The sequence below is a fragment of the Nothobranchius furzeri genome, chromosome 12 (assembly GCF_043380555.1).
Source record: "Nothobranchius furzeri strain GRZ-AD chromosome 12, NfurGRZ-RIMD1, whole genome shotgun sequence".
In the NCBI taxonomy this organism is placed as follows: Eukaryota; Metazoa; Chordata; class Actinopteri; order Cyprinodontiformes; family Nothobranchiidae; genus Nothobranchius; species Nothobranchius furzeri.
In genome coordinates this window covers 2,128,796-2,141,408 of record NC_091752.1, presented here as the reverse complement: position 1 = coordinate 2,141,408, position 12,613 = coordinate 2,128,796, and the positions used below count along the sequence as shown (strand labels likewise).

At 42.7% G+C, this 12,613-nt stretch overlaps 1 protein-coding gene across 4 annotated transcripts in view; it reads left to right on the top strand.

Annotated features, from left to right (window-relative positions):
* The window catches only part of lyst (lysosomal trafficking regulator), a 97,698-nt gene that overhangs the window by 82,209 nt on the left and 2,876 nt on the right, over window positions 1-12,613 (top strand). For all 4 annotated transcript variants that reach the window (XM_054749814.2, XM_054749812.2, XM_054749811.2 and 1 more), the window contains exon 48: window positions 1,703-1,801. In XM_054749814.2, the coding sequence (XP_054605789.2) occupies window positions 1,703-1,801 (99 nt within the window). The remainder of the gene's footprint in view (window positions 1-1,702; window positions 1,802-12,613) is intronic.

Below are 12,613 nucleotides of genomic sequence, written 5' to 3'. Positions count from 1 at the left end.
ATTTATCTTGTTCACAAACTATCTTTGCTGTAGTGTGTCAGTCACACGTTAGCCACGTTCACATGCGCCACTTTTCCCCAATCCGATTCAAATCTCGGTTGACCGGAAATCTGGAATCTCTGTTTACATGGACACTAATGGAAATGATCCGATCACGCCGTGATTTCATATGCACCAATTATTCAGTCGGATTAAATAGGTTGACCATGCGCAGTTTTCTTTTCCGGAAATAAAATAGTAAACAAAGGTCATGAAACGAAATGAAAAATGTAAAAACATAAATAACAATTCTTCCTGCATTCCTGATTCATAATCTCATGTTTTCATTTTGCTCATAGAAGTTGTGTTTCCTTCAGTGAATAACTGCAGGTTTACGCATTGCTGCGATTTATTATTTACAATAATAAAACAAGGAAGGGTTATCCTCGTCTCTGCCTATTGATTAGCTGGTCCGCGGGGAGGGGGTTCATTACCGAGCTCGGTTGTGGCTTATTATAAATAAAATGTGACGATCAGCTGAAACTGTTGAGAAGCGTTGGTTCAAACTAAATAACAGGAGAAGCCTGTGTCCGTCGTGTGCTAATAAACAAACCGCATCTCATCTGCGTTCACGCGTGTTTACACACTCGCCCAGAATATTCAACTGAGGATGTTTTCATACTCAGCATCATCCTCCTTCACCGATGTTACCCGCTCTTCTTTACGAGCTCGTCTCCATCCACCTGCTGCAGAAGCAGCTGCTGCGTTCACAGAAATGGGGATCCGTGCTGCAAACCCAAAACGGTTCTGCGTGTTTCCAGTTCAGACTTGAACATGCTTGTCGAAGGATTTGTGCAATAATCAGATTTTTTATTTTTCTTCCACAAAATGCAAATTCTGGATTAGATATTACTGAAACGGGGACGCTTGCCATCATATTCAAAAGCCGGCGCTCGTCTATTTAAGTCCGGTAGTCTAGATGACAGCAGGGAGACTCGCTAGCTGCTGCACACATGCACAGTGGGCGTTGTTTTACTCCAACAATCCGAACGGCTGTGTACATGCACGTCAATCGGAATGATGATCGGACAAAACCACCTCTCAATCGGATTGAAATTTCATTCCGATCGGGCTGTATCGGATCAGAACATTCAGATTGAATGTCAGACATGTAAATGTGAACATGTAAACGTGGCTAGTGTCATTTGACCAATCACAGTGGCAGAGACAGCAAGCCTAAAACCACTGATGCTGCAGGAGCATAGCCCTTACAGCACGAATATCTACAGTTGCTTCAGCATCTCACAGCGGTTCTGAGCTCAACGTTCTTCAAATCAAACAAAATCACCACTACCGTTATTCTGTCGAGGACTTTAGCAGATTCACGTCCTTTCAGCCTTTATAGATATTTCCCGAGGCCTGTCGTGTTTTTTTGGGAGTTGAGTTTGGAGTTTAACATAAACACTGACAGTGTTTCACCTCTTACTCATTTAAGTCATCCCAAACTGATCCGGGAACCAGGAGATGTAGGGACGCTGGAGAACAAACACGAGATCAGATCTTTTCATAATATTGTAACATTTCTGCAGTTGTCACCCTTTTCACACCTTCCGAGTTTGCAGGTATGTTTTCTGCTTCTATAAAAGTACTGAGAGTTCTGGTTTCCTGTGTCTAACCCCCCCCCCAACAAAAATAAAACACAAACACACTCCTCCTCCTCCAGGTGACCAGCTGTGCCTGGGTGCCCGATGGCTGCCAGCTATTTACAGGTAGCAAATGTGGAGTCATCACCGCCTACAGCAACCGCTTCACCAGTACCACGGTAGGTTTCCATGGCGACATCCCCGACTAACCTTCCTCCTCCGCACAAACACCAATCCCACCCTTCCCCTACCCTACTGAAATGCTCGGCTTCATTAGTTACATCACAGCTGCCCTCGGAGCACATTTCCACTGAGATGCCCCCCCCCACACACACACACACACCAGAGTTTATGCTCCTCTCTCTCTAAGAGGTGTATCAGTAGAAAAGTCCTGGTGAATTTTAAGTAGTTGTTGTTTTTTGGGTTGGGGTGCACTAATAAAACATTTGGGAGACATAACCGTCATCTGTTACAGTCGCCGAGAAAAATGTGAAATTACATCATAAATAATCCTAGTTCCTTTCAGTGTACATGCTAGGCTAAACGCCGCTGCCTCTTTTCTGCCCCAGAGCGCCGTCTGCAGCCAGTCGAGGCTCCCAGCAGCACACCCGTCTAAAATAGAAGCTTGCGCACCCCCAGAATTAAATGTCTTCTAATTTTATAAAGTCAAACCAGATAGACAGCAGCGCATCTTTTACTGAACTACAACTTACCAAGAGCACCTACCCGAAACTCTGAAATCACATTTTTTAAGAGTCAGAGTAGGGCCGCTGCTGCTCCAGTGCCAACAGGTGAAGGAAGGTTGATACTAATGTTTCCTATTGTGACATCACAATAAGGAACACTTTCAAACGGCCCACAGATGTTTCTGATTCCTGAAACCAAACACGTGACAGAAAACAGATGAATGTCTTTTATTATTAGTTAGGATTGCTTATGAAGGCAGTATAGAGACCCTCATGGCAGCACAAAAGGTGGAATTTCTTCATCACTGTCTCCTTTTATTTATTTATTTATTTAACCTTTATTTATCCAGGTAAACTGTTTGAGAACCCTTCTCATTTCCAAACTTGACCTGGTGAACAGGCTGCATAAATAAGTAAAACAGACAAGGCGTACAAAATAAAGCAAAGCACACACATTTACATTAAAAGAAGTCAATGTAAAAGAGCCTACATGTGTATTTTCAGGATTGTCAGCAGGAACAACAGGCAACTATCGTGTTTTGGATGGTCTACTTGAATTTGGAGATTGGGATCAAGGATGTGAGTTTGAGGGTATTCTTGAATGTACTCCAGTCGTGTGCTGCTGCAAAAGCGAAAGGTGTTGCGTCCAAAGGTGGTAGAGGTTGGGGGAGGGAGTTAAACTTGATAAAGTTACTTGATCTTGTTTGTTAAGTTTTATGTGTAGCATGAAGAGATGAAAGGTAGAAAGGTGTTTTCCCAGGATTGTCTTGTGTATGAAGAGAACCCAATGATGGGGGCGTCGTGTGTGAAGCGAGGGCCAGCCCAACAGTTTATACAATGATGGGTTTAAATTAGCATTAGTGGCAAAACGGATGGCTGAATGATAAAGTGCATCAAGTTTTTAAGGCTGTGTTTGGCGCCATTCTATATAATGTTGCCATAATCCACAATTGCACAAGGATGCATTTAGAGGCATGAGTGAAAGAAGCTTTATTGCTGAATAGACCGGCTAGTCTGGCTTTGACTTTTGCTCAAAGGTTATTGATATGTATGGTGAATGAAGCAGATTAATCCAACCAAATGCCTAGATAATTATAAGTTTGACATACTCCAGAACCATGCCGTTCATACCACTGATTGTGGGTGGAATTGAGACAACAGATTTTCAGCTGAATAGCACGCACTTGGTCTTAGTGGTGTTCAGACAGAGGCGGAGATTATCAAAAAAACTGTTCTATGGAGGCTAAGCTGAGTTGAAGACTGAAAGCCACAGATTGGGGAGAGGGACCAACTGTGTACAGAATTGTGTCATCTGCATAGTGGTGAGTTTGGGAGGTGTCAGCAGACTCTGCTATATTATTGATATAGATATAGAGATGGGCCCAGATTGGAGCCTTGAGGCACACCTTTAGACACAATCAGTGGATCTGACATAATGTCCTCCACTAGGGGTGTAAGAAAATATCAATATGGCAATATATTGTGATATTGTTTCCTGTGAAATTATATCAATATTCAAAAGCTGTGTATCTAATTTTTGGAAGAACTTACATGCAGACATTTGTGTATTTTCCGACCGCTAGTTGGCAGCAGGGTGCAATGGATTTTGTTTCCGCCATTAAAATATAAATCCCTCTATGGTTCAGATACCTCATTTTAAACATGTTACCTATCAGTTTGGACTGTTTAATGAATTTTCCTACAATAAATTCAGTCAACAAAAACTGCTAATATCACCTGGCTGAATCTACCGTGATATATCATCTTCCATGTATCGTGATACGTATTGTATCACCAGAGTTCAATTCAGTTCAATTCAATTCAAGTTTATTTATAAAGCGCCAAATCACGGCAAGAGTCGTCTCAAGGCACTTCACATAATAAACATTCCAGTACAGGTCAGTTCATTAAGCCAATCAGAAATAATGTTTCCTATATAAGGAACCCAGCAAATTGCATCAAGTCACTGACTAGTGACTAGTGTCAGTGACTTTACAGCAGGGGTGGGGAACCCTTGTCCATCGAGGGCCACTATCCAGCATATTTTAGTTTCAGCTCTGCTTCAACACACCTGATTTCAGTCAGCAGGTGATTAACAGGCTCCTGCAGGGCTTGATGAGCTGCTGCACAGGTAATTCAACCACTGAATCAGAAGTGTTGGCGCAAAGACATGCAGGATACCGGCCCTCGAGGACCAGGGTTCCCCACTGCTGCTTTACAGCAATCCTCATACCAAGCAAGCATTTAGCAACAGTGGAGAGGAAAACTCCCTTTTAACAGGAAGAAACCTCCAGAGAATCCTGGCTCAGTATAAGCAGCCATCCTCCACGACTTACTGGGGATCGAGAACACACACACCAAGCAATATGTCCATGGTTACACCGTGATGTCTTAGTAAATATTCTATTTGGCGAGAGATAAACTTTATTGTATTTATCCTAGTGAATCTATTGTTAAATGGATAAACTAGTAGTAGCACATCCAACGTCAAAGAGAGTAAAAAGTTATTATCAGGAGAGAGAGAATGTTTAAGTGGTTAGCAGCAGTGTGCTAGTCGATGGCCCCCTCCATGAGGCCACCACAGCTCAGCAGAACATCGCTGTAGCTTCTTCTGGGGAGAAAAACACTTAGAGAAAAAATAAAGTTAACAGCTGAAGTAGCAGGAAATAATACAGTTAAAGAGCAGACTGTAGAAGAAAGTAGTAGAGTGTGAAAAGTGGTCAGTGTATCCTCCAGCAGTCTAAGCCTATAGCAGCATAACTACAGAGATAACTCTGGATAACCTAGCCTTTTAGATGGAGGCATGTTGGAGGCAGGGCAAGGGAGAGCCGTCTTTACCGACTGTACACTCCACCTCCCTCTACTCCCCCACTTGTCCAGATTTAGGCTAACATCAGATTTTAACCATAGACCCTATCAAATAAAAATGTTTTAAGCCTAGTCTTAAAAGAAAGTTTCACCAATACACATCCCTATCCTCCACCTTTAATTGCTGGAGAGGGTTGGTAAGATAACTGGCAAACCAGTTACATTTGGAGGTGGACAGATCAATAGAGCTCTGGACGTCACGTGACTCTCAGAGAGTAGACGCCATGTTGGCAGGCAACAAATGTAAACAAAATGAACGGGATCGGCTTGGATTTTACTCCGTCGGAGTTTACTTCACACTTTAAAACCGAAGAAATCATTTTATATAGTCAGAAATTAAATAGACTAAACATCTCCGACCCTTACCGTGCCCCTGGGATACTTTTTTAAAACGCCAGAAGCTGTCGGAGCGGACTTCTTACCGGACCTGGCCGGGGAACCCCTTGGGATTTACCCGGAGGAGCTGGCTCAGGTGGCTGGGGAGAGGGAAGTCTGGACCTCTCGACTTAGGCTACTGCCCCCACGACCCGACTCTGGGTAAACAGATGAAAATGGATCGATGGATGGACAAATAACATAGATTTACACGTAAGAAGTTTAAACAGAGTGCTGTGCTGTTTGAATGTATAAACTGAATGCCAAGAGAAATCGCTAGTCTGATTGTTTTCCGTGAATAAAATAAATATGTCAGGCAGGAGCATCTCAGGATCTGTCTGAGATCTGTCTCAGTGAGACAGATAATAGCAATCCAAAGTGCTTTTTATGTGTGATCTGACAATTGATCAACCATTGCTTAAAAATTAAATACAGCTTAGCCGGTTAATTGCTGTGACCATAAAACACGTAAACGGCAGCACGTAGAACTCACGAGGCACCGTTTTACGTGATGTTTACTTGTTGCTATGAGTAATAAGACAGAAAAAGCCCCGCCAAAATAAGTTTAGGAAGCCCACTAAGAATCATAATAAAAGCATTTAAAATAAATACCACACACAGTTGAGGAAACGTTGGTTTAAGTACCTGATATGAAGCGGTCGCTGCATAAGTGAAAACCTTTACTCTCGGGATCCCACAGTTTCATTTTAGCCCGGTCACTAGTGCGTTTTATTACAATGATCCAACGTTTGCGGCGCTCCGGATCTTGGGGAATCCTGTAGATGGCTCATTCCTTATGTCGTCCGCGTCTGTTCTGCATCCTGGGCACAACAGGAATCTACCATATTTCCCGTTTGATTTGAGTTTTCTGACAATAACAAATAGTCCAGCTGCCGGCTTCTACCTGCCAATATGGCGCCGTTTCGATTTGAACTGTTGCATGCCGGGAGAAGTGACGTCAACTCCCGGAGCTCTATATTGGACACTCTTTGTAAATGGATGCTGTGAACAACAGAGTCACAGAAAGATCTATGAAGATGGCAATACAGACCTGCTTACTATCTAATGCTGTAATTATGTCATCTAGTACCTTTGTGGTGGCTTTTATAGAAGAAGAAGAAGAAAATATCATTTCTATAGCGCTTCAAGATAAAAATCACGAGGCACTTCACAAAAACAAAAAATGTAAAAATATAAAAAAGCATTTAGAAAATGTTTAAAAATATATTTAAAATGAGCAGAAATAGACGATTGTGATTTAAAAGAAAAAATGTTAAGAGAGAGAGCGAGTGAGCAGGAAAGAGGGAAACCAGTGGATCCTGAGGAAGGTGGAATAGGTGGGGAGAGCAGAATAAAGAGAGAGAGGTGAAGAAGGTCATACAAAAGCCAGCTTGAACAAGTGAGTCTTCAGCTGCTTTTTAAAGGAGACCACTGAGTCCACTGATCTCAGGCTCAGGGGGAGAGAGGTCCAGAGTCTGGGGGCCACAGCAGCAGATGATCTGTCACCTTTGACCTTTAGCCTGGTGCTGCACAACCAGTAGACTTTGGTCACTGGACCTCAGGGACCTGCTGGGGGTGTAGGGACTAAGAAGATCACCAATGTAAGATGGTGCTTGTCCATGTAAGGCCCTATAGACCAGAACCAGGATCTTGAAATGAACCCTGAAGTTGACTGGCAGCCAGTGAAGCTGGAGGAGAAGCGGGGTGATGTGGGTGTGTTTGGAGGACTTGGTCAGAAGCCGAGCACAGGCGTTCTGAACCACCTGTAGACGGTTCAGGGAGGTTCTGCTCAGACACGTGAAAAGAGAGTTACAGTAGTCTAAGCGTGAGGAGATGAAGGTGTGGAGAACTGTCTCAAGTTCAGAGCGGGACAGAATGGGACTCAGCTTAGCAACGTTCCTGAGATGGAAGAAGGAAGAGCGAACAAGAGAACTGACATGAGAATCCAGGGTGAGAGCTGGGTCAAAGGTCACACCAAGATTCCTGATGGAAGGTTTGGTGTGAGAAGCAAGCTGACCAAGAGAGTCTCTGACTTTGGGAACCAGCTTGTCTGGGGCACAGATGAGGATCTCAGTCTTATCTTCATTCAGCTGAAGAAAGCTCCCACCATCCAGGCTTTGATAGAGTCTAAGCAGGTGTGTAACAGCTGCAGCTTAGACATCTCATGGGGCTTAAAGGAGATGTACAGTTGGATGTCATCTGCATAAAGATGGTAGGAGATTCCTTTGAAGGAGCTCAGGATGTGCTGAAGAGGAAGCAGATAGAGGAGGAAGAGCAGAGGCCCCAGCACAGAACCTTGTGGGACACCATGGGTAAGAGAGGTGGTGGAGGACCTAAACTTGGAGACGGCCACAGAAAAGGAGCGCTCAGAGAGATAAGAGGAGAACCACTCCAGAGCAGTTCCTGATAGGCCTATACACCCATGTCCTGTCCAAAAACCAGATTGAATGTCAGACAGTTTATAACCTTAGCATATTCTAAATATTGAATTGCTATTTTTCTAGCAGAAATTGCAATTTTGGTTCAATTCACGATTTTCTGCAAACAAAGGTCCAACACTAGCCTGCCAAGCCACCCTGTAGATTAAGTGAAAAGATGGTCTAGATTCTAATCTAGTACAACAAATCATTCACATTAATTCATTCACTATTTAATCATACAATAAAAACAGTTAAAGCTATTAATATTTTCTCCCATTATTATCTTTTTTTAATGTGTTTGTGAAGCAACTTGTGATTTTTATCTAGAGAGGAGCTTTTTAAAACATGTTCTACTCCAAAAGTGCATGGAGGAAATCTGTAGAAACAGCTTTTAAATGTATTAAATAACAAAAAATGCACACAGTTTTCCAGCATTACCGTGGCAGGCTGAAGCCGTCTGATAGTTTTTCCTCACTGACGTCAGCTCCGTGAGAGACGCACGCATCCTGACACCTTAGCTTGTTTGAACGAACGTGTGCCGTCAGAAACATTCAAACCATTTTTAAAGGAGAAGTTGAGCTTTCAAGTCGACTAAAGTGCGCGACGCCGCACTCGCGCTGATGAAGCATAAACCAAGCTTTAGAAATCAGCCTGAACCTGCTGATGTGGGAGGAGTCTCTCTCTCCCCTACTCAACTACATTCTCTCTCTCTCTCTGTCCCAGGCTCACCTGCGGTGCCATTACTATCGGCTCTAGCAGCGCTGTGTGTGGGAACGTAAAACAGGGAAAATAACCTGAACATGCAGCTCTGGCAGCTGTGGAGTTGGGATCAGCTCTGGATGGTACACCCCAACCCCTCCCCCATGCTGGCTTTTCCCACCGCCATAACACAGGGGGAAAAACTGTGGATGTAAAAAATAAGTTACACAACTGATCCTGGATCAGTCAAAACCACTAAAGCCGCAGCTTTGACGGTCACATGATCGTGCTGTTTGAAATTGCAATTTCGGTCCAAAAACGATAGATCATTCAGCCCTACGCTGTGGCTTGATGGAGACGGCTCCGCTGTGCCTATGGGGACTTGATCTTGTTTTGGTGTTGAGTCTATTTGAGTTAACAAAGTGATGGTTTAGAAGTGAAGCCATCCTGTGCTTTCAGTAACAACTGTGTGATTAAATAGTAAATTAGGGGAAGAAATTTTATTTTCTATTACCTATGGAACAAGGATTGGGACAATACTACATGTAACTCGTACCAAGCTTTGTAACCTGTAACATATTTTGTAACTGTAATTCCTGTTTTGTAGCACGTAACTTTTGTTTTGTAGCACGTAACTTTTGTTTTGTAGCACGTAACTTTTGTTTTGTAGCACGTAACTTTTGTTACAGAACATGAAACCTTCATTTTATAACTTGCAGAAAACAATCAAATCACAACTCTCAAAACAAACATCTCAGTCTACAGTTACAAAGCTTAAGTCTACAAATATAAAACATTTTGTCCCAGTTAGAGCTTCCTTCCAAAGTACCAATGACAGGCTTTGTCTGACCAGCCAATCATGAGTCTTGGATTCCTTTACAAGACAATTCCTGTTGGACGCCAGCTAGGATTGGGACAAAATGGTTTGTACTTGTAGACTGAGATTTGCGAATTGAAAGTTGTGATTTGAAACTTGTACATTGATTTTTTTTTTCTGCAAGTTACTAAATAAGTTTCATGTTACGTACCGAAGTTACATGTTACAAAATGTGAATTACAGGCTACAAAACTGATGTACCTGTCACAAAACCAAAGTCACTGTTACAAAACAGATTACCGTAATTTCCGGACTATAGAGCGCACCTCAATATAAGCCGCACCAACATAAAAAAGGTTTTCTACACACACACGCCACACTCAAATGCAAGCTGCGGTGCAGCAGCCACATGCAGGTCTCCGGCGCACAGCGCATGTACGGCCATAACATAAGATAATTAGACAGAAAGACGCTACACTGAGGTTTTTCCTTGTTGTTTTAATTCAACAAAACGCATTTTAAACAGGGGTGAACGTGCCTGCAAGTTTAGAAAAGAAAACAGCGCTGATAGCATTCATATTTCTGGATGTTATAAAATAAAAACAGCACTGACACGTTATTACCGGTAATCTGCATGTTTAGAAGGAAAGAACAGCGCTGACTCAGCATTAATAAGCCCTGGATGATTAGAAAATAAAAGCTGCACACAAAACTTGCCTGGTTAGTAAATAAAACATACTTGCCTACCAGAAGAAGTCATTCGCTCTCATCTTCCTCTTGCACACTGAAACCATTAAAGTCCTCTTCTTCAGTGTCGGAGTTGAACAGCCTCAGAAGAGCTTCATCACATACCTTTTCTGTGGCGATGTCCGTGTTGCTGTCATCATCCCCGGGTGAAGCTGGCTTGAATGAGTTCTTCCCGCTGCCGTCTCCAGCGCCGAACCATGGATTCATTCATGCCAAGCTTACGTGCGGCAGCACTGTTTCCCTCCTTTACTGCCAGATCGATGCCTTCAACTTAAATGCAGCATCATATGAACTCATACGTGTAGTTACCATGATGAGGGGGGATGGATGTGAAACAAAGTCTTCGTGGTGCCGGCTGCTTGCATGTGTTAAATTAAAATGAGCACTTTCTTCCATTTCCACTTTTGACTTCCACCTGTTTCACTTTCTGCTAAAGCGCCCCCTAGTGGCAGGTGAAGGAAATATTCAGTAAAGCCGCATGGTTCAAAGCGTGGGAAAAAAGTAGCAGCTTATAGTCCGGAAAATACGGTACAAGTTACAGAGCTTGGTACATCTTAAATTTAATATTGTCCCAATCCTAGTTCCATAATTACCTCGATCATTTTCCAGTAGGACTTAGCATCAGGGCCACTTGCAGTAAGTTTTTCAGCATTTCTGATAGTCTGTTTAGCTTTATTCCTGCATTGATGAAAGGCAAGCCAATCAGCTGAGGATCCTCCAAAAGGCATTTTTTCAGTGAATAGGCTCATCCAGGTCATTAGAAAACCAGTGACTGTAATGATTTTTCATTCTAATTGTTTTCAGAAGAGCAAGTTTATTCATAATCAGACTGAAGGTGTTTTTGAAAAAGGACCATGGTTCATCCAAGGAGGGGATGGATCTAGTTCTGTCCCTGGTCACAGCCTCAACATCTTGGAGAAATGCAACATGCGATTGCATGTCCAATTTTTTTAGAGGGCGCTTCGTAACAATTACAGGTGGTCTTTTAACTGAAAAGCCAGAGTGTATACATGCAGTAGCTCTGAGATCTCTTATCTGAGTGAAAACTCCAGCTCTGTAGTTAGATGGGTTGTTAGTCAGAATGAAATCAATCAGAGTGGATGATGACAACGGTCTAGTGGGTTCAGATGTAATTTGGGTGATGTTTAAAGCGTCAAGCTGCTGCAAGACTGTAATTGGAAGGTTGATCATATCCCAGTTTAGATCACCCATGAGAACAAACTCAGAGCATATGTGAGGCGCTAGGAGCTGACTGAGAGCTGTAAGCGTAGCAAACCGCCACAGAAACAGAGAAAGTAGTTGAAAGCTTAAGTTTTAGCATCGGTAGCTCAAATCGTTTAGGAACTGATTTAGACGGAGCAACAGTACGTTGCAAGTGGTCTTTAGCATACATATGTAGAGAACCTGGCTAGGATCTGCTAATTATGTAGTGTAATGGTTTATGCTCTTTTATGAAAGATGAACCATCCTACATATTAATTTGAGATATTAATTTTTAATAAATTAATAACCAAATTTTATAGTTTTAAGAAGACTCAAAGGTTGTTTTCATCGATAAACTGTCGATAATATCCGTGGGTCTGTGTTTCAGTTCAATGAAGAGACAAGTTTGAAAGTTAAAAGATTTAATTCTTCAAATTAAACTAATGATTTTGAAATGACAAGCATAGGAAATAACAATCAACATTGGCAACTTTGTTGAACAATCTTTAACAGTTGATATTTTAAACTTGCTCAAATAGACCTTGTGTTGGATGTGTGATAATGGAGAATGAGGTGAGCTGAGTGCGGGTGTGCGACTGATTTTGCTTCAGGAAGAAACAGGTGTCTGAGTGAAAAGTGATGGTTTGAATAAACTTAGGTTTTGTTGGAAAAGATGCATCAAACGCTCTCTGTCGTGGACTGCCTCACCGTATTCGGACCCTCTTTTAGATCCGGGACCCAGGAGGGTGGTACTCCAGATGACACCTCGGCTGGCAGAGGAGACGGAGGTGTGCTGGCGACCCGGTCCAGAGTTGCCCTCTGTACACGTGATATAAAGCGTTTGCAGATGCGCTTTCTTAAGTTTAAATTACTCAGAATTCAAAAGACTCGGGACGAGTCTGCGTTAGCTGGTTGCAATTTGGCTATCCTGTCTGGCTTGGCAGGGATAGCGTGAGGGGGGGGGGGGGGGAAGAGCCGCAGCCCCGTTCCCCGTTGGCGGTTGTTCACAAGTCCTCCCTCTTTCGTTGTCAAACACTGAACTGAATCAAGAACTGAAAACTTACCAAAAGCCTTTCTCTTCTCAAAACAAAACGTGTGCGTCAGCAAATGTGTTTTGAATTTACTGTGAGAGTGTGTGTGAGCGAGTGTGAAGGTCACCACTAAAACATCTTCAAA